At 44.9% G+C, this 20,951-nt stretch overlaps 1 protein-coding gene across 1 annotated transcript; it reads right to left on the bottom strand.

Annotated features, from left to right (window-relative positions):
- Positions 1–11,548: 11,548 nt before the first annotated feature.
- Positions 11,549–12,596, bottom strand: LOC100481409 (melanoma-associated antigen B4). Its single transcript, XM_019797283.2, has one exon. The coding sequence runs from the start codon at positions 12,584–12,586 to the stop codon at positions 11,549–11,551; it is 1,038 nt and encodes a 345-aa protein (XP_019652842.2). The 5' UTR covers positions 12,587–12,596.
- Between the last annotated feature and the right edge of the window lie 8,355 nt (positions 12,597–20,951).

Here is a 20,951-nt window from a genome sequence, read left to right as displayed (position 1 = left end):
AAACTGAATCGGAAGTAAGGATGAGTCATATCCGGCCACAACTGCCCAGCATCTCTAAGGGCTGAAAGCAGGGGCAGGGTTCTGTGAGACCCCACTGTTCTGGAGTCAGTGGTCCCTAGGTCCTCACTCAGGGTCTTCGTTTTGGTATCTATCAGAGGCTGGGACTCCTCCCTCCACTAAATTCAGTTCATCAAGCTCCAAACACAGCCTTCACTTCCAGGAGCTCCTGGGGAGTTGGCGGTGGGGGGGTGGCGGTTGTCAGGGCCTGCCAAATAAAACTGTCCCCGCCTGGAGCCTCCCAGAACCAAATGTCAGGGTACCGCTTTCTGTTGCCATCTCTACTGGGAAAAGATCCCCTCTTTAGCACTAAGGACCCTCCTCCGGCTCTACTTAGGGCCTATGTTTCCTTCATCTGCAGAATCAGGGCTACTCTTTTAGACCAAGTCCTTCCTCCCTAAGACTTCCCAGGCAGAACTCAGCCTAACAGCCGTGCCAGCACCATCCACTGCCGACCCCAGGGGCAGTACTTTGTGGGGCCACCTTTGTTTTAGGAGGGGGAGTGGTCCCTTCACTTCACATTCAGGTCCTCACCTTGACTTCAGAGAAGTCCTGGGAACCCACCCTCGGCGAAACAAATGCTACGCCCAGTGGTCAAAGTCCCAGTCGCCAAAGCGGAAGTTCAGGTGAATCATATCTGGCCATGGCTGCCAGGGGGTTATGAGCTGACAGCAAGGACGAAGCTCTGTGGGATCACAGTGTTCTGAATTTGGTGGTCTCTAGGTCCTCACACAGGCTCCTTACCTATCAGGCTTTGATAGATACCAAGATGAGGACCCTGAGTGAGGACCTAGGGGGTACCAAATTCAGAAGACTGAGATCCCACGAACTTGGGACTCCTCCCCCTACTGAACCAAGTCAGCCAGTCCGCAAGGCAAGCCCTCACCTTCCCGAGTCCCTAGTGAGGAGTCACGGTGCACTGCTTCCGACTACCTTTGCCTGGGGCCCCAAAGGCTTGAAAAGAGGGACAGGACTCTGTGAGCCTCCCTCTTTTACGAAGAGATTCTATCATTAGCACTGAGGGTCCTCACCTTGACTCTGGTTATAGCCAAGACTTGCCCCTTGGCAGAAATGGGGCCCATCCTGTTAGACAAGGCCCTTCCCTCCCTGAGACTCACCAGGCAGAAATGAAAAGGCTTCTCAGGCTTATAGCTCTGCCTGAAGCCTCCCACGGTTAAGAATGGGGTCAGGGGTTTGTAAAGTCCCGTCATTTATGGGTCTAGCAATGTCCTCTTTACTCACTCAGGCACCTGACCTTGCTCCTGGCTGGTCATGTGACTCCATCCTCCCTGACATGAGGTTACTCTGCTGAGATCAAGGGCCACTCCTTCCTGAGACCTCCCAGGTGGAAGAGTGAGTCACATTAGGCCAGGGATGTTTGGGTCCTGAGAGGTGGACAACAAAGTCCAGTCTCTCTGGAAAACCACTGTTGTGGAGTTGATGGTCCCCACATTCATCACCCAGGGACCTCAGCTTGATACCTACCCAACCCAGGATCCTCCCTCTACTGAAGTGTGACCAGTCTCCTTTGGCTAAGACTTAGACCTTGCTGAGAACTCTGAGGAGTAGAAGAGGGGATGCCCACTCTGATTTCCCTGCCTGGGCATTCTAGGCCTGAGAGCAGGTTTGGCAGGTCTCCGAATGACCCCCTATTATTTGGGGTGGTTCTCTCTCCAGTCTTCATCCATGGGGGTCCTATCTCTCAGATTAAAGAATTCCTGGGAAACTCCACATCCACGCAAACTGAAGCAGTGTCCCTAATGCAAACCTTGCAGGTTCCTGTCCCTGACTTGATGTGAGATAGGAAAACTGCAACATATGACAGGGGACCCAAGAGAGAGGTGGGCTGTCGAAGAAAAATGATGCTGATCTATCCTTTTTTTTCAGTAGTCAGAGTGAGCCCCTTGAGTGATTTCTGTTTTAGATGATTTACTTCCTAAGAGGAAGGAGTTGTCCAGGATGGTTTTGTGATTCCCCAATCTTGAGGGTATCTGACACTGCATATACAGATCATCATATTGTCACTGAAGAGTATCTGTTTCTCCTCTTTGTTCATGCCTTTGATTTAGTGTGCTATTCTTTACTGCTTCGGCTATGTATTCCAATCCAGTTCTCTGCACACAGAATCCTTATCCTCCCCCCACCCCGCCCCCAAGGTACATTTTGGAGTATTAAGGAACACAAGGTTTGTTTTAGGCAGAGAAGAGTGGAATGATCGTCGTGTTCCAGAGGAAGGCAGACCAGGAGTCTAGTCCCAGCCCTGTCACTTACTAGCCCTGTAAACTTCAGCATATTACCAAACTCCAAGACAAATCACCATCAACCAATGCTGTTTAGCGATGCCGATTATGTAGTATGTCCTCATTAGAGGATATAATATACAGTGTGTTTATGGGAGAGAATTTCCCAGTTGGATACAACTTAAAGTTCTCAGAATTTTTGTCAATGACCAATATTTTCCCTAACTTTCAGCTGCCCTTCCATCTAAATCACCATTATTTTCGTTCATTTAACCATTAGCAAAAATCTAGACTTTGCCAAATTACATGCAAGATAAAGTGACTGAGTGCTCTTTCGATAGAGTGGTCTATGGCTCCCCCAAACCAGGGAAAAGAGTCCCAGTCCAATGGATTCTGGACACCCTACCTCAAAGAAGTATAACCCTTATTGCTCAGAAACTCCCTGGTGACTATGTACATAGAACATCTAGTCTGTGCACTGTGTTCAGATGCGCTGGGCAAGAGCACAGACTCCTACCACTCCTCCACCATGTGGAGATTTTCTCTGGTTTAGCCACAATCCCAAAGGACAAGCTTCCATTGCAGGCTTAGTTTTTCATCTCTGAGGCCCTCCATCTGACGGTCTGGCCCCTGCTCACCACTCCCATAGCCTCATCTAGCCCACCATGCAATCTCACTTGAAATTGCCCCTTGCTGAAGGGCGTACAGCTTCCTAAAGCTCCACGCTGCCTTGCCCCAGGACTTCGGTACTTGACTGCTTTCAGTTCAAGTCTCCTCCCCTCTTCAAACCCCTTCCCCCTTTTTACTTGTTTTTTAGGTTACAGAGAATATATCACCATCTCTTTTTATATGATAGCAGCATCCCGACTCTAAAATTCAACGAGCAGGGGGCTAGAACTTGTTTTTGCGTTTTGAAGTTGTTGTTGTTTGTTTTTTAAGCCATTCCCAGTGCTAGCAGGAAGCCTTCCAGAGAGCTCATTCCCACTTAAGGATTGGAAATAAATGAGAGTGAGCATGAGGTCTAACTCACCAACATTTCATTTCTCTTATACACCTGAATAATCTAAGCAAGTCCAGATATATAACTTCTTCTTTTATGGGAAGAAACACTAGGAAGAATTAGGCAAACCAAGAATTGACAATCTTTTTCTTACTTATACTTTCTTTTTTTTTCTCTTAATGATTAAATATTTATGAAGTGCCTACCGTATAGTAGGCACTGTGCTAGGCTACAACCCCAAATAAGACAAAATATCTGCTTCTTTAAAAACTACTTTGTTGCGGTATGATTGACATACCCAAAGTGGTACACATTTAATGTATACACCTCGATGAGCTTGGAGATAAGTATACACCTACGAACCATCACCACAATCAATGCCATAAACATACCCATTACCTCCAAAAGTTTTCTCCTGCCCTCTTTATTATTTTTCAGGAGTACAATAACAATTAACTTAATACCTACCCTCTCAGCAAATGCTTAAATATCCAGTATGACATTGTTATCTACAGATGCTATGCAGTACATTTCTAGGACTTACTCACCTTATAGAAATGAAAATCTGTATCCCTTGCCCAATACCTCTCCAATACCCCGCCTCTCAGCACCTGGCAGCCACCATAGCAGTTTGACTATTTTAGATTCCTTATATAACATGTATTTTTCCTTTTGTGTCTGGCTTATTTCACTTAGCATAATGTCTTCCAGGTTCATCTCTGTTGTTGCAAATAGCAAGGTTTCCTTCTTTTTAAGGTTGAATAATACTCCATTGTGTATATATGGCATATTTTCTTTATACAGTCATCCAACAATGAACATTTAGGTTGCATCCATGTCGTGGCTATTGTGAACAGTGCTGCAATGAACACGGGGTGCAGGTATCTCTTCAAGATCCTAATTTCAATTCCTTTCGATATAGACCGAGAAATAGAATTGCTGGATCATATGATAGCTCTATTTTTAATTTTTGGAGGAACCCCCATACTGCTCCATAGTGGTTGCACCAATTTACATTCCCATCGAGAGTGTCACAGAGTTGTCCTGCCCAAATACTTGCACTTAAACAGCTTATTCTCTACTTGGGGAGAGAGCAAGACAATAAACTTTTTAATTGTTGTTATGCTAAGAACACTTAATGTGAGAACTACACTCTTAACAAAATTTTAAGTGCACAATAACATACTGTTAAATATAGGCACAATGTTTTTTTTTTGCTAAGCACACTGATTTTTCTTTAAATTTTTTTTTATTTCATTTAAAATGAATTAATTAACATATAGTGTACTGTTAGTTTCAGAGGTAGAGTTTAGTGATTCATCAGTTAGGCACAATGTTTTACATAGATCTCTAGAACCTATTCATCTTTCAGAACTGAAACTATACCTGTCCAGCAACAACTTCTCATTTCTCCCTGACCCCCAACCCCTGGCCGCCACCATTCTACTCTGTGTTTCTATGTGTTTAACTATTTTGTATACTTTATATAAATGGAACCATGTGGTATTTATACTTATATGACTGGCTTATTTCATTTAAAATAATGTCCCCCAGATTCATCCATGTTGTCCTATGTAAGTGGACTTCCTTTATTTTTAAAGCCAAATAATATTCCACTGTATGTATATACCACATTTTATTTATCCATTTATCTACTGATGGAGATTTGGGTTGTTTCCATATCTTGGCTATTGTGAGTAATGGTGTAATGAACACAGGAGTGCTGATAACTCTTTAAGATACTGATTTTATTTCCTTTGGGTATATACTCAGAAGTGGGATCGCTGAATCACGTGGTAGGTCTAATTTTAATTTTCTTTTTTTTCTTTTTTTTAAGATTTTATTTTATTTATTTATATGACAGAGAGACAGCCAGCGAGAGAGGGAACACAGCAGGGGAGTGGGAGAGGAAGAAGCAGGCTCCCAGCAGAGGAGCCCGATGTGGGACTCAAACCCAGAACACCAGGATCACGCCCTGAGCAGAAGGCAGACGCTTAACAACTGCACTACCCAGGCGCCCCGACTAATTTTAATTTTTTTTTTAAAGATTTTATTTTATTTATTTGACAGAGATAGAGACAGCTAGCGAGAGAGGGAACACAAGCAGGGGGAGTGGGAGAGGAAGAAGCAGGCTCATAGCGGAAGAGCCTGACGTGGGGCTCGATCCCAGAACGCCGGGATCACGCCCTGAGCCGAAGGCAGACGCTTAACCGCTCTGCCACCCAGGCGCCCCTAATTTTAATTTTCTAAGGAACATCCAAACTGTTTCTTCATAATGGCTGTACCAATTTACATTCCCACCAATGGTGCATAAGGTTCCCTTTTCTCCACATTCTCACCAACACTTGTTATTTGTCTTTTTGATAATAGCCATCCTACCTGTTTGAGGTGATATCATTTGAGCTGATATCTTTTTTAATAGTTTGTTTGCTATTGAGTTATAGTAGTTCCTTACATAATTTCAATATTAGTCCCTTAGATATATGGTTGGCTAATATTTCCTCTCACTCCACAGATTGCCTTTTTGTTGATTGTTTCCACAGCTGTACAGATGCCTTTTGGTTTGATGTAGTCCCACTTGTTTGTTTTTGTTTTTCTTGCCTGTGTTTCTGTTGTCATATTCAAAAAACCTCTGCCAAGACCAATGTCAAAGAGATTTTTCCCTGTTTTTTTTCTTAGGAATTTTATGGTTTCGAGTCTCATTTTTAAGTCTTTAATCCATTTTTCATTAATCTTTGAGCATGACATAAGTAGCTTTCAATTGAATTCTTTTGCATGCAGATATTCAGTTTCCCAATAGCATTTAATTGAAGAGACTATTCTTTCAACCATTGTGTATTCTTGGTGGCCTTGTTATTGATTACTTGACCATTTATGCATGGGTTTATTTCTGGGCTTTATTCTGTTCCATTGGTCTATGTGTCTGACTTTATACTAGCATAACACTGTTTTGTTTTTGTTTTTGTTTTGTTTAGAGAGAGAGAGAGAGAGAGAGAGAGAGAGAGTGTGTGTGTGTGTGTGTGTGTGTGTGTGTGAGCAGGGGGTGGGGTACAGACAGAGGAAGAGGTAGAGAAAGCATCTTAAGCAGGCTCCATGCCCAGGGTGGAGCCCAATGAGGGGCTTGATCTCACGATTCTGAGATCATGACCTGAGCCACAATCAAGAGTCAGATGCTTAACTGACTGAGCCACCCAGCACCCCAACACTGTTTTCATTAATATAGTTTTGTAATAGAGTTCAAACTCAAGAAGTATGAGGCCTCCATCTTTGTTCCTTTTTCTCAATGTTACTTTGGTATTCAGGGCCTCTTATGATCTCATATGAAATTCAGGGTTTTTTTTTCTACTTCTGTGAAAAATTCCATCGGAATTATGATAGCTATTGCACTTAATCTGTAGATCACTCTGAGTAGCATGAATTTTTTAAAAAAATATTCTTTCCATCAATGAACACGGGATATCTTTCATTTTATTTATGTATTTTTCAATTTCTTCCATCAATGTCTTATTGTTTTCAGTGTATAGATCTTTTACCTCCTTGGTTAAATTTATTCCTATTTTATTTTTTGACACTATTTTAAATGGATTTTCTTAATTTTTTTAAAGATTTTATTTATTTATTTGACAGAGAGACAGCCAGCGAGAGAGGGAACACAAGCAGGAGGAGTGGGAGAGGAATAAGCAGGCTCCCAGTGGAGCAGGGAGCCCAATGCGGGGCTCAATCCCAGGACTCTGAGATCACGCCCTGAGCCAAAGGCAGATGCTTAATGACTGAGCCACCCAGGCGCCCCTTAATTTCTTTTTCAAATAGTTTGTTGTTAATATATAGAGACACAACTGATTTCTGTGTTTTGATTTTGTATCCTGCAACTGAATACACTGTTAGTTCTAACAGTATTTTGGGTACATGGCATCACCTCAATCTCTTCCCCCACATAGAGAGAAGTCACATTCTCTCTCGGGGATCAGCTGTGCCAACTTGCGGGAAGGGCTGATGCCAGTGATGTCTAATTACTGTTCCTACCCATTTCAAGTATAGTTGATCTCAGTTTTATGCTCACATGTAGTATCACATTTTCTTAACTGGATTCTGGACCTTTCATAAACGTATTTGTTACTCACAGTTAACTCTGTGGTTCTGTGGGCAAATAAGGGATGGAAATTCTTATTCGACCATCTCGCTGATACCAAAACCTTTTCTTTATTTCTTCATACCAACAATTCTACTACAGGGTTCATTCACATTTGCAAGAAAATCCTTATTCATATGACATTTTATTTTGCTCTAGACCACAAAAAGGGATGCAAGGTGGGGCACCTGGGTGGCTCAGTCAGTTAAGCATCTGACCTTTGATTTCAGCTCAGGTCCAGATCTCAGAGTCCTGAGATTGAGCCCTGCCTTGGGCCCTGCACTTGGTGTGGAGCCTGCTTAAGGATTCTCTCTCCCTTTCGCCCTACCCCCCAACCCCAGCTCATGGGCACTCTCTCTTTCTCAAAACAGAAAGAGAGAAAGAAAGAGATGCAAGGATTTTTAATTTGTTGTACAAGATGCCAGAACATTTATACTTATACTGATCAATAGCAATACATCTGTGATACACATTATTCATAAACACAGATACTGAAGTCATATAAACCTTCGATTTCAAGGAACAGTATTTTTTAAAGTACCAAAAAGAAACCCCAAAATAAAAACCGATAAATCTCCTACTTAACTCAAGTAAAGCAAGAACAAAAAGACATACAATGTGTTCCTTTCAGCCCCACCTAGGTGCTTAACTACTTAGAATGCTGACCACTCTTTTTACAAGATGAAAAATCCCCCACCCCTGACTTCACTAGATGTGGGAGTTGCTACTGGTCTCGGCCCTGGCACATACCCTGGCCATGGCGGCAATGCCAGGACTGGCTGTGACTCTGGCTCGGGTCTCAAAGCCTCTTTATACTTCATCACGTGATGGAATTCAGGCCCTCCAAGGGCTGACAGCGGGAACTGGACTCTCTAGACCACCAGCATTCTGAGTGGGTGCTTCCTTCACTCTTTTTAAGGGAACTCACATTTATATCTGACAACTCCCTCTTCTGACCTGAGATTGCCTTCCTTAGACCAAAGCTCTCAAGACCCTGACAACTGTGATGAAAAAGTGAGGAGATTCTCAGCCTGACAGCTCTGCCTGGAACCTTTTAGCTTTGAGAGAAGGCAGGGGCTACTCTCTCCGTAACACCCAATATTCTGGGATGTTGCTTTTTCCTTTCCCCAGTTCTGGTTCATGGGTATCCTCCTAAAGGCTCTTGTCACTTCCGTTAAAGGCTTCTTGGGAAATGCCACATACCTGAAAATTCTTGAGTGGTTTCCCTACTCTGAAGCTTGCAGAGAAGGGGTCCTTGTCGTAGGAGTGATATGAGATGGGAAATCCACAACAGCACAAATCAGGGAGCCCAGGTAAGTGGGCTGTGAGAGAAATAAAATATGTTGGTCTATTCCTTCTCTTTCCCGGACAGGCTTTAGGTCTCATGTAACCTCTGTTCTAATACATTTACTTTTTATAAGGAAGTGGCTGAGTAAGATAATTTTTTTGAGTCCCTGATCTTTTAAGGTTATCTGAAATCACATATGTAGACAATCCTATAGCCTGCAAATATTCTCTCTTTTTTCTCTTTATTCGTAGCTCACATTTATTTTAGTACTATTATTGCTCTGGCATATCATAATATATCTGGTATGGAGTAGTTGGTTGCCTCATTCCTCATACAGGATTCTTTCTTTAAAATATTTATTTACTTAGGGTGTGTGTGTGTGAGTGGGAAGAGGGGCAGAGGGAAAGAATCTTCAAGCTGACTCCCTGCTGAGCATTGAAGCCTGACACAGGGCTCAGTCCCACGACCCATGAGATCATGACCTGAGCCAAAACCAAGAGTCAGATGCTTAACTGACTGAGCCACCCAAGTGCCCCCTCATACAGGACTCTTACCTTGACATTGTCATGGCTGGGATTCCACTTCTAAACAGCCAGCATGTAAACCAAGGCCTTCATTTCCATGAGAGCCTCCAGGCAGAAGTCAGGGGGCACTTGAGCCTGCCAACTCTTGCCTGTGCCTCCCAGGCTAATAGTAGGGAAGGCGTTAGGTGTAGCCCTGTCAGCTGTGGGTTGGGTGATTCCCATATCCACACACGGTGTCTTCATTTGAACCCTGTACCCTTCCTGGGACTCTACCCTCTCTGCTGATCTGAAGATACAGCCTTTGGACAAAGCCCACACCTTCCCAGGACCTGAGTTCAAAGTCAGTGTTGGTCACAAGCAGCCAAGACTCTTCTGAACTCACAGAGCTGACAACTGGGACAGGATTTTTATGGGATCCTACTGTTCTGGCTGGGTCCTTTCATCGTCCTCATTCAGGTCTATCTTCATGATTTCTGAGAGACTGATAACTCACTCCTTTCTCTAGTGACCTGAGAACTCTGCCCATAGGTGAAGGCTCTTATGCCAGTGAGAAGCCTTAAGAATAAGTGAGGGTATGCTCAGCCTGACAACGGTGTCTGAGACTGTCTGTGCTTAAGAACAGGTGGGACTGAAGTCCCTGGCATCCCCTATAGTCTGCGGTGTGGGTCTCCCCAATCCTCCTCCATGGGGCCCTCGTCTTGGTTTCTATCTCTACGACAAAAGGCTTCCTGGGAAATTCCACAGCTCTGCAACTCTGGAGCAGATTCTGCTTTGCAAACCTTGCAGAGAATGCATCTCTGTCCTGGGAGTGAGGTGAAACGGGGAAGCCGTAGCAGAAGGCAGGAACCCCGGGCCATGCGGTGGGCTGTCTCGGGACAAAATACACTGATCGATCCCTTCTGTTCATCAGCCAGGTGAAGAGTCTCACATAACTTCTATTCTGCACGATTTACTTTCTACAGGTAACAGATTGGGCTGATTTTGAGAGCCCCTGATCTTTTGAGGTTCTTTAACATTGCAGCTGTAGATGGTCCTACTGTCACCTAATCCTGTCATTTCTTTATTTACACCTCTCGATTATTTTGGTATTCTTTTTGCTCTGGCTGGATATTCCAATCCAGCAGTTTGGACACAAAGCCATTCTTTTTTAACACCTAAAACAAATTTTGCAGTACTGAGAAAAAACTGAAATAGGAAACACAAGGTGTGTCTCAGGGTGGGAGGAGTAAAACAGTGTGGGCTCTATAATAACTTAGACCAGGAGTCGAGTCCCAGCCTTGTCACTTACTAGGCCTGCGAATTTTGGCACATTGCCGAACTCTAACTCTATGAGCCTCAGGCTCTTCTCTATGAAGTAAGTTTGATAAGCCCTATCTTGTAGGACCGGTGGAGTGTATGTAATGTACAGAAAGCATCTGTTGCTGGGTCTATCTTGTACTGCGACATCAGGGAATGGCAGTTATTACTATGATTATCTTGACCTCAGACATTACCTCTATGCAGCTGAGTTTTGTTTTGTTTTTTACAACTAAGACATGTCAGAGAATATGCAGTGCTCTGGCCAAGAAAAACCTCCCAATCAGCCAAAATTCTGCTTAGGAATGAAAACTAAGTAATATGTTCTCTCCGCCCCCTCTTTACCATGCTTTTCACTCGTTCTTTATGAAGTACTCGGTCTTCCATAAGGACAGCTGCTCCTAGAATCTATAACTGCATGGGTAGTGGCTGGGTCTTCTCTGACTAAACATCCTCAGTTAAAGCATGAAGACTTCCCAGGAACAGATGCTCAGTGTGTGGAAAATAAGAGACATGAATAAAGAGGTTTGATTCACTATGATTTATATTCTCAAACATTCTTGACAAACATAAACAAATTGAGGTATACGTCTTTTAAATTTACAAAAAGACACACCAAGAATTAAATAATTTTTACTCTATCTATTTATCCATCTATCCATCTATTTTGGTGGATCCCAACTATTTTAGTGTGGAACTCTATCACATTTCCAAGGATATGCCTATCCTAAAGCCATGTTAGCTTGTTCTGGATCACAAAAGTGACTTAAGAATTTCCAATCTGTATTTCAAAAAAACAAAAAAAACTCTTACTCCTAAACCTGATAAACAGCAATAAATAAATGTGTGATCCATGTTATTCATAAACTTATACTCTAAATCTAAATAAACTTTCTGTTGAAAGAAACACTGCTTGAAAAATGTAAGAAAAAAACCCAAATTATTTGTGCATATCAGGAACACTAGTTAACAGGCCTTTCCAACTACAAAGCAAAGAATCTGCCTCTGCCCTCTCTAGGGAGGAGGAGCGGAGCGGCTGGACTTGGCCCGGGAACGCGCACCGGCCTTGGTAGTAGAGGCAGCCCCAGCTGCGGCTCGGGCTCGGGCTCGCTCTTCCTCATCTCGCAGAGCCTCTTCATAATGGCACGGGAAGGCACTGGGGACGGTATCATGAATCTTGGCCAAAAACTCCAGGACTCGCATCTTGCTGATCTCAGCACGGGCTCTCGGGCCCCACAGGAACTCGTAGCGTGGAGGATCACTGTTGGCCACCTGGCGGTACTCCAGGTACTTTTCCTGCACAAAATCGTGGGTGATGAGCTTCCTGGGCTCCCCGAAGACTAAATGCCTCCTTCCATCATAGATGCCCAAGATATTCAGGAATTTCCAGATATCCTCCTCAGAGGCGCAGTTGCCACGCAAGAAGATCACACCCAGCAGAGGCATGAGAAGCCCATTCTTAGGCAAGTCGTGGCCACTGCTCACACTGCCATCACTGCTGAGGTCCAGGCTGCTGATGAGGATATAGGAGCAACTGCCTGGCTTGACTTCCTTCAATTCTAGGCCATAGACCAGCTCCATGTGCTCAGAGGCTCTCCTGAGGATCTCAGGGAAGTCCTCCCTGTACCTTTTGTTGACGAGCTTCAGCATGTCTGCCCTCCTTATGGGTGCCCTCAATTTATACTTATACAGCAGGAACTGCACCAACATCCCCACCTTCCTGGTTAGAAGATCTTTGCGAGCACTCTCAGGGGAAGTTGAGGCCCGAGAGGAATTTTTACTTTTCTCAACTTGGCCCTTGGCACCTACATTAGATCTCGGGCGCGAAACAGCTGCGGCGGCACTGGTGGTGGCCAAGGCTTCCTGAGGCTCCTGGGAAGTGCCAGGAACAGGGGAGCTTGAGGGAGCATCCCCCAAAACAGGAGAGGAAGCAGGAGTGGTCTCTTCCTCCTCTGCCGTGGTGGCCTGAGCACTCGTAAGACCTTGGGTCTCGCCTCTGTTATGGCGGCGTTTCTCACGAGCACGGAGCTTACTCTTATGACCGCGAGGCATAATGGCTGTGATCAGGGATGGCAGGTAAGGGTGTGAGCCAGTGAAAAGGCGACTTGGGCCCCTGCAGGAGGGAGAGTAAGATGGTTTTATCACCTTCAACAGGTGGATTCCACTTTGGCTTTATCAAAGGCCACCTCTGCAGGGTCCTTGAGGGTACTGTTCTAGGACCTCACAATGGCTCCTGTTCCCTTGGTCAGCCTGTCCCCTAAGAATCCCAGAGAGGAACCACGGAACCCTTAGAGTGTGTCTTATTTGCATGCTGCTAGCCCTGCCTTGGGTTTACTCAGGTGAGAGCATGTGTTTGCCATGAGGCCCCCTGTGTTCTGTCATGTTGGGGCCTCTTGGTTTATCTTTAGTATTATCATGTCAATTCTTGGCAAAGCTGGGGCACCTTCCCCTCTGTTACTTTGAAAGTGACACCCCAAAGCTCCCTGGGACCCAGGAGAAGGAACTGAAAGGGTGCCTCGCTCTACCTCCCTGCTAGGGAATACCCTGTGCTGAGAGCTCAGTAAGGTCCTCTCTGTTCCAAGTTCACTGGGATCCCCAGCCTTCCTTTAACGTCCTCATCTTGGCTTCTTGAAAGGCTCGGCACAACTTCCGTTTATTGACTGGTGGCTGCACCTTCAGACTAAGAATATCACTGCCTTTAGACCTGATATAAAGAAGTGAGGGAGATGCTCAACCTGACAGCCCTTCCCTGTTATTTCTTGGGCTGAAATCAAAGGGTTAAGATGGATGTTTGATGTCTCCTCTATTCAGGATTGGATGACCCCCTGATTCCTCACTCAGGTTCCTCAATTCAGCTTCTGGTAGAGAAGCTCCACTTTTTCTTGAACTGATGCCCATGTCCTCATAGTAAGAGTGAACCTCCCTGAGTCCCAATAGGAAAATATGAAGACAACCTTATCTGACCAAACATGGTCCCCTCAAGAGTAAAAGCTATTGCAGGCAGGTTGATATCCTATGGTAGGTTGTCCCTCACAGGATTCCAACTCAAGGTCTAAATCTGACTCACAATAGGGTATAAGATTTCTTCCTCTGCTGACCTAGAACTGCTCCCCTCAGACCAAGACCTTCACTGTCCTGCTAATGTGGAGTGGGAACTGATGAACACTTTTGCCTGACATCTCTCTGTGAGGTCTCCCAGGGCTGATAATAGGCAGGACTCTTTGGGGCCCCACTGATAGGGCATGTCCACAGTTCTCAAGGTTTTCACTATGACACCTGGCATAATCTCAAATCTTCCCTCTGCTGGGTTGAGGCTGCCCACTTTGACCTGGTCCCTCACCTGCCTGAGATGTCCTGGGAAGAAGTGAGTATATGGCATCATGTCACCATGCCCAAGTTTCCCAGGCATGAAAACAGGGATAGGGCTTTATGTGGCCCCCTTCTTTATGGCAGGTGTCCTCCATCCTCACTGGGCATCATAACCTCCACTCCTGTTAGGGGCTGGGTCCATTTTGCTGAAGGGAGCTTGCTCCATTAGATCAAGGCCCTCCCCTTCCTGACATCACCTCCAGAGAAAATGAGGGGGCACCTCAGCCTGCCAGCTGTGCCCAGGGACTCCTTTGCTGAGTTTGGGAGTTGTCAGGTAGAGCCCTCAATTCCCTTAGTTGCTAGAGGGAAAAGCAGCTCTCGCAACATCTGTCTACCTTTCCTGGAGCCTCCTAGAGCAGAGTACGGGCGGGGGGGGGGGTTGCCAGTGTGGCCCCCCTCTGTTGGGTAAAGGCTTGCTCATAATACGCGGGGCCCTCATCATGAATCCAGTTCGGGCCTAGCTCCTCCACCCACAGAATCGGGCCTACTCCCGTAGACCAAGGCCTTCCCCGTGAGACTTTCTAGGCCAAATTTGTTCCGCCAGTCCTCTAGGACCTCCCAGAGCCAGACCAAAGGGGCAGGTTCGGGCCAACTTCGTTATGGCGCGGTGTGGCGGGGAGTAGTCTCTTCAATTCCCACTCAGGGTCCTCACCTTGACTTTAGACCGCTCCCGGTCCCGGGAAACCGGCGGCCTCTGAACAAAAGCTGTACCCAGTGGTCGAGGTCCCGCCCAGAACGGAAGTCGGGTGACCCGCATCCGGGGGGCGGGGGCACCGGAGTTTCCGAGGGCTGAAAGCAGGGGCGGGGCTCTGTGGGATCCCAGCGCTTGCGGCTCCTCCTTCTGCCGGCCCAGGCCTGCCAGCCCCCAGGGGCCCCCAGCCTCCTGAGTCCCTAGAGGGGAATTTCTGGCCATGCCGCTCGGAGCTACTCCTTCTGGGCCGCACAAGCCTGAAGGCAGAAACAGGGCTCTGGGAGGCATTTTTTTTTTTATAAGAAAGGGAGGTGGGTAAGAAGGGGGAGAGGGAGAGAGAGCATCTTAAGCAGGCTCTGTTCCCAGGGCAGAGCCACATCTCACAACCCCGAGATCATGACCTGAGCTAAAATCAAGAGTCCTAGGCTTAAAGGATTGCGCTACCCAGATGCCCCCTGGAAGGCCTTTTTTTTTTTTTTTAAGGGAGTTGTAGGCTCATCAGCACTCAGGGTCCTCATCGTCAATTAAGGCCAGACTCCACCCTTGGCAGAACTGGGGCTGCCCCCTTCAGATCAAGGGCTTTTCCTCCCTGAGATCGCACAGGTGGAATCAGTGATAGCTCTTCCGAGGCCTCCCAGGGCTCAGAATAGGATGGGGCTCTGTTTGACTCCCTGTGCTGGTAGGGTGATCCCTATCAGTCAGGGTTCTTATCATGACTCCTGTTAAGGCCTGGGTTTTCTCTCTCTGCACATGTGGGACACTCCAGGGAGACTGAGGGGGGTTCTTCCACCTCACAACTCTGTCCTGGGCATCCCAGGCCAACGGCATTGGTGGGGGGAGATTTGTGTGGGTCCTCTGCTCTGGGGTGAGGGATTCCCTCATTCTTATTCGGATTTCTCACCCTGACATCTGACCAGTCTTGGGACTCCACTGTCTGCTGACCTGAGGCTGCCCCCATCAAATCAAAGTACACACCTCCTGGGACCGAATTGGAACTCAGAATGAGCCACATCCAGAATAGTATGTCTGTTCTCCTACAGTAGAGGACCCAAGCCAGGCTCTGTGGAACCCCACTGTTCTGGCAGGGTCCTTCCATCATTCCTCATTTAGGGTCCTTCGTGTCTCACAGAGGCTGGGACTCCTCCTTCTACTGACCTGAGATTGTCCTTCTTTGGCTGAAACTCTGAACTCCTCGAGAGGCCTCAAGAATAAGTGAGGGAGGGCATGCTTAGCCTGACAGCTCTGTCTGAGGTCAGTCTGAGCTCTAAGTATGAAAGCAGGTAGAAGCCTATGTGCGATCCCCTATATTCTGGAATATTTGTCACCCAAGGCCTCTAACATTAGGCTTTTTATCTTGGCTGCTGTCTCTTGGATTAAAGGCTTTCTGGGAAATGCCACATCCTCGCCAAGAGCTGAGCAGTTTCCCCTCTGCAAACCTCAGCCCGTTTCCTAGGAGTGATGTGAGATGGGGAAGCTAAAGCCCAAGGCAGGAGTCCCAGGAAGGTGATGGGCTGTTGGGGGGAAATGTGCTGATATTTTCCTTCTCTTCATCAGCCAGACTTAGTCTCATGTAAATTTTATTGTGATAGATTTATACTGTATGAGGAAGGCCTGTCCAGGATGACTTTGTGAGTCCCTCATCTTTCAAGGTTATCTGTCATGTGTAGACGATCATACTGCCACCAGGTTTCTTTCTTCACGCCTCTCATTTATTTTGGAATTCATACTGCTCTAGGAATGTATTCCAACCCAGGAGTAGGGGCATACAATCCTTCTTCTGCTTGCCTGAGATACATTTTTAAGAAAAAAGGGGGAAATTGAATTAAAAGACATAAAGTGGGCCTCAGGCTAGGGGAACTGTAACAGTGTGAGCTCTAAACCAGTCCAGACTAGCGTCTAGTCCCAACCTTGTCCCTTAACAGCTGTGTGAATTCAGACACATTATTAAACTGTGAGCATCAGGCTCTGCATCTGTGAAGTGGGTGTGATAAGCTCTGTCTTACAGGATGGTGCACTGTAGTTAATATGTGTTAAGTGCCTGGTATAATACCTGGCCTGTTGACAATTCAACATGGCATTTATTAGTATGATTAATTTGAACCACGATGATAACACCCACCCTGCAGAGATTTTTTTTTTAATCCAGCAGCTGTGAGCAACTATGTAGCATTTTACAACAAAGAAAATCCAATTAGCCAAAATGCTGATTAGCAAGGAAAACTAAGTAGTATTTCCCCATTACATGATACATCATTCAATACGATTATAAGGTACAGTTCCCCAGTTAGATGCAACACAAAGCTCCTAAAATTTCTGTCAAGGATCAACTTCCTGCCCTCACAAGGGCCTTTCCATCCAAACCACCCTTGTTTTCATTAATTTAATCTGCACTGAAAAACCTGGAATTCGCCTAGAATTTGCCAAACTACACACGGTAACTTAACTTGAATGCCCTTTAGATGGAGTGGCCTCTGACCACCCCAGCCAGGTACAAAGAGTACCTAGTGGCTTCTTAACATCTCACCTCAAGGGAGAATCACCTTTATTTCTCAGAAACTCTCTGGAGACAATGTGATTAAAACATCTAATTTGCACAGTGCATTCACCTGCACCGGGACAAGAGCACAGGACATGTTCCATCTCAGCCCCGGGTGATTTCTCTCTGGTTTCCCCACCATCCCAAAGTAACTTTAAGGGCAGTCTGCCATTCCAGGCCTCACTCGGGGCCCTCACCATGACTCTTGGCAGCTTCTCCCACACTCACTCTACTTAACTGAGGCCGTCTCCCTTCACATCAAGGCCTTCACCTCTCTGAGACCCTTATGAGCAAGTCAGGGGACATCTCATATGACCATCCTTGTGTGGGTTCTCCTAGAGTTGACAGCAGGACCTCTCTCTCCTGGGGTAGTTTCCTCACCCCTCATTCTGATTCCTTACCTTGACTCCTAGCAGAGTATGCAATTCCTCCCTCTGCCAAACTGGGATCACCTCCTTCAGACCAAGAACCTCGCCTCCTTGAGTCTCCTGAGGAGAAAATAAAACAAGACAAAGAAATACAGGACCTGTTTTGTTTGTTTGCTTTTATATACAGGATGCTTGGCAAACCTACTTGAGGGGAAAGTAAAGCGCTTCCACTTGAAATTCTGCCCGAACCTCCCAGATCTCACAGCAGGGGTGGGGCAGGGTTCTGAGGTCCCTCTCTTCTGGAGTTATATTATTCTCAGTTCACATGGGAGGTACTCTGCAAAATCATTGCACTCAGAGAAAAGCAAGTGTGAGGGCCTGCAAGGGACCTCCTGGGAGGGAGTGACAGCAATGAAGGGGGAACAGCAGATTGCACCTGCCAGTCTTACAAAGACTTTGTTACAGGGAATCAAATATACCTCCCAAATCAGTCAGTGCTGCAGTGGTGGTTACAACAGCATTTCCAAAAACAGGGCCTGTGAGGTAATAGTAGGTGTTATTTAAAAAAAGTTAGATCATTTTAGAGTAAGCTGTCTTAAACAAAGTTGAATAGGTTTCAGTTTCTGGTTTTGTTTTCACCACAAGACTTCCCAGAACCCTCAATATACCAGTATGTACTGAGAGACTCCAAGGGGGATAATAAAGCATAATGAGTTTTCTTAACATATTTGACCATGGAAAGCATGTCCTCTTGCCATTTTTTTCACACTGAATCTCAAGATTTCAACACAGAATATTTTGGGGATGTCACCTATGATGTTCCTTGGAGACTCTCGGCTTGTTTTCCTGAATGTTTTCAGTCAAAGTACAGTGGTCCTTGGATGAGACAAGAACATAGGCCAGGGAGATTTTCAAAATATCTGCTTAGTGCCTATAAAGATGATATCTAAAGTGCAAGGACATCTCTTTTAGTAAGTGACACAAAATATTAGCTCTTCAGCTATTTTTCCAAAATTTCAACTCAGAGTTGACAGGACTCAACCACATTCACAACTTGCTTGAGACGCCTGATCACTGAGAGACATTCTAAGGGTTGTGTTAAATATAGGTCACCCCTGAATTTCCCAGGGAGTGATACTGTATTAGGGTTACTACAAGATGAGTGGGCGCATATTTTCTCAGCCCCCAAACCTCCAAGGAGGGAAACAGGCTAGAGCCAGACAACTGTAAAGAACTTAATCAAAAAAGGTATAAGTACAGGGTACATGTTCAGCCTCAGTGGTGAATGGGAATGTCTGGAAAGCATAGGCGAAAATCCCATCTTATGAAATGGCTTTACACAGTGTGAGTGGAATAGGAGTGTGGTAATGTGGAAGCTATGCAAGTGCCTAAAATTCATCCAAGTGGTACAGGATCCTGCATCTTTCAAAAGACCTAATTCTGGGCCCTTCTGGAGATTGGGACTGAGGTTATTGATATTCTTTCTGCCACTCTGATAATGATCCGTTCAGAAACCAGAGCAAGCCGTGTTCCTGCAGAGGACAGACATAGACACATCTGGGAAAAACAAAGGCACGGAATGGAGACGGAGGCTCAGTGCAATGGCCCGGAGACGCCCGCAGAAGTCTAGATGGCTGCTGTTGAAAACACACATCCACTTTCCTCTTCACAGTTCAAATAAATTTTAAAACCAAAGCAATTTCCTGGGCAAAACTGGAACACAAACCCAGCCTTTATCTTGTGATTTGGACTTAATATACACAGGTAATTTAGAAGTGCACTGATTTGATCGAGTTACTTTCTGAAACACTGTATTTCAAAGCATTTTCAAGTAAAAGAGACACGAGGTAGTGGCTCAAGAAAACTGGCATTTAAAAAAAACAGCATATGAGTAACATATTTAGAGCCGTATTTATGGCTTCTCCCGGGTAATTTTAGTATTCATTAGTGCCTTCATCTTCCAGCAGAACAAAACTCATGAATGTCATTAATATATTTAGTCACGTACTAGCTAATTAATAAAGATGTGAAATATAAGCATTTCTGAAACCGGTGCCTTCAGCATATACTTTAGCAACGCCTCTTCAATGGGATTTTAGTATTTCACTATTTCCCTCTATGATATTTGGGTAGGTGTATGATGTTAAAATATAAAATTCTTCATCAGGGAATTGGAGGAGAGCTTTGTGACTTTACGAAAAATCTTTTCCGTTGAAAACATCCTTTGAGCAGCCATCGATATTGAAAGACAACTTCAAGTTTTATAATCACGTGCTACCACATACCATTCTTTCATTGTAGAGCAAGAAAGCCAGGACAAAATAAAATCATCTTAATATTCAAGCAAGTTATCAGATTTTCAACGTGCCAGTCTTGTTTTAGAGAATCATTCTTATGTTTCTTCTAACTGGTTTGTACATTGTATTATAAAAGCCTACTCAAAAATTTTAATGTTTAATCTTTAAAATCATTATAGAGAGGTAGGAAAATAGGAAAAGCACAGGGAAAACAACAACAGCAATAATATGATCTCCACTACTCAGGGACATCTGCTGTTGTCAAACTATTTTTTTATTTGTTATTAGGCAATTTTGAAGGACTCTGGAAAAAGAATCTCTGCTTGGCATACACAGACCACCTAGTGAACAATGGCAGACTCCTACCACCTAGTTAGTTCTTTTCAGTTTGCAGATGGCTAAAGAAACTCAGCCCCAAGAAAAGAATACTGCTCTTTAAATTCTTCTTTCTTACTTTTCTTCATCCAGTGACTATATACTGCTTTGATTACTGCAGGGCTTTGCTTGAGCTGTTGACAATGATTTTTCTTTTAAAAAAGAACCCTACGGAGAAAATAGCTTAAACATTGCATAGGATATTCAGAGAGCAAGAATAAAGGGAAAAAAAGATCCATCATTAGGATTTCAACTTGAGCCTTTGTCAGTGATTGATGGAGAACACCTAATAGAGAATGTCATTTTTCTCCAAACGTTACTCCACTAAACATTCAATGACCAAGTGGCCTACATACCTTATATACCTATTTAATGAGCTGGATTTGATGGGATATTTGGGACTGAAAGCTAGAGGTCTACGTAAAGTGTCTGTGATCTAGAGAGATGGGGCCTTAGGTTCTGAATTATATCAAGTGTTTCCAAGTCCAAATGGGTGGAACTAGGACTTCTCTAGCTTTCAGTTCCTGACCGAAGATGACATAGTTATGCTACCCAGAGAACAAAATGGACTCCCCACTAAGAGTAATCAAGACCATCTTTCTTTAATGACAAAAACCACTAAGTATTCGAAATCCAGAACAATATCAAACAACCAACAAAAGGTACAAAAGATATTACAATGTAAATTAAGAACTAAATGTGGCTGAACTTAAAAGAGCTCTGTTTAAACCAGAGGAGATCCTTGTGAAATTCCGAGTCCATTCACGTGTCTGGAGAACAC

The sequence above is a fragment of the Ailuropoda melanoleuca genome, chromosome X (assembly GCF_002007445.2).
Source record: "Ailuropoda melanoleuca isolate Jingjing chromosome X, ASM200744v2, whole genome shotgun sequence".
In the NCBI taxonomy this organism is placed as follows: Eukaryota; Metazoa; Chordata; class Mammalia; order Carnivora; family Ursidae; genus Ailuropoda; species Ailuropoda melanoleuca.
The sequence above is the reverse complement of the archived record's forward strand: the minus strand, read 5'-3'. Positions and strand labels throughout refer to the sequence as shown.

Excerpts from the sequence above, each read along its gene's own strand:
- LOC100481409 (XM_019797283.2), bottom strand. The coding sequence starts at position 12,586 with ATGCCTCGCGGTCATAAGAGTAAGCTCCGTGCTCGTGAGAAACGCCGC.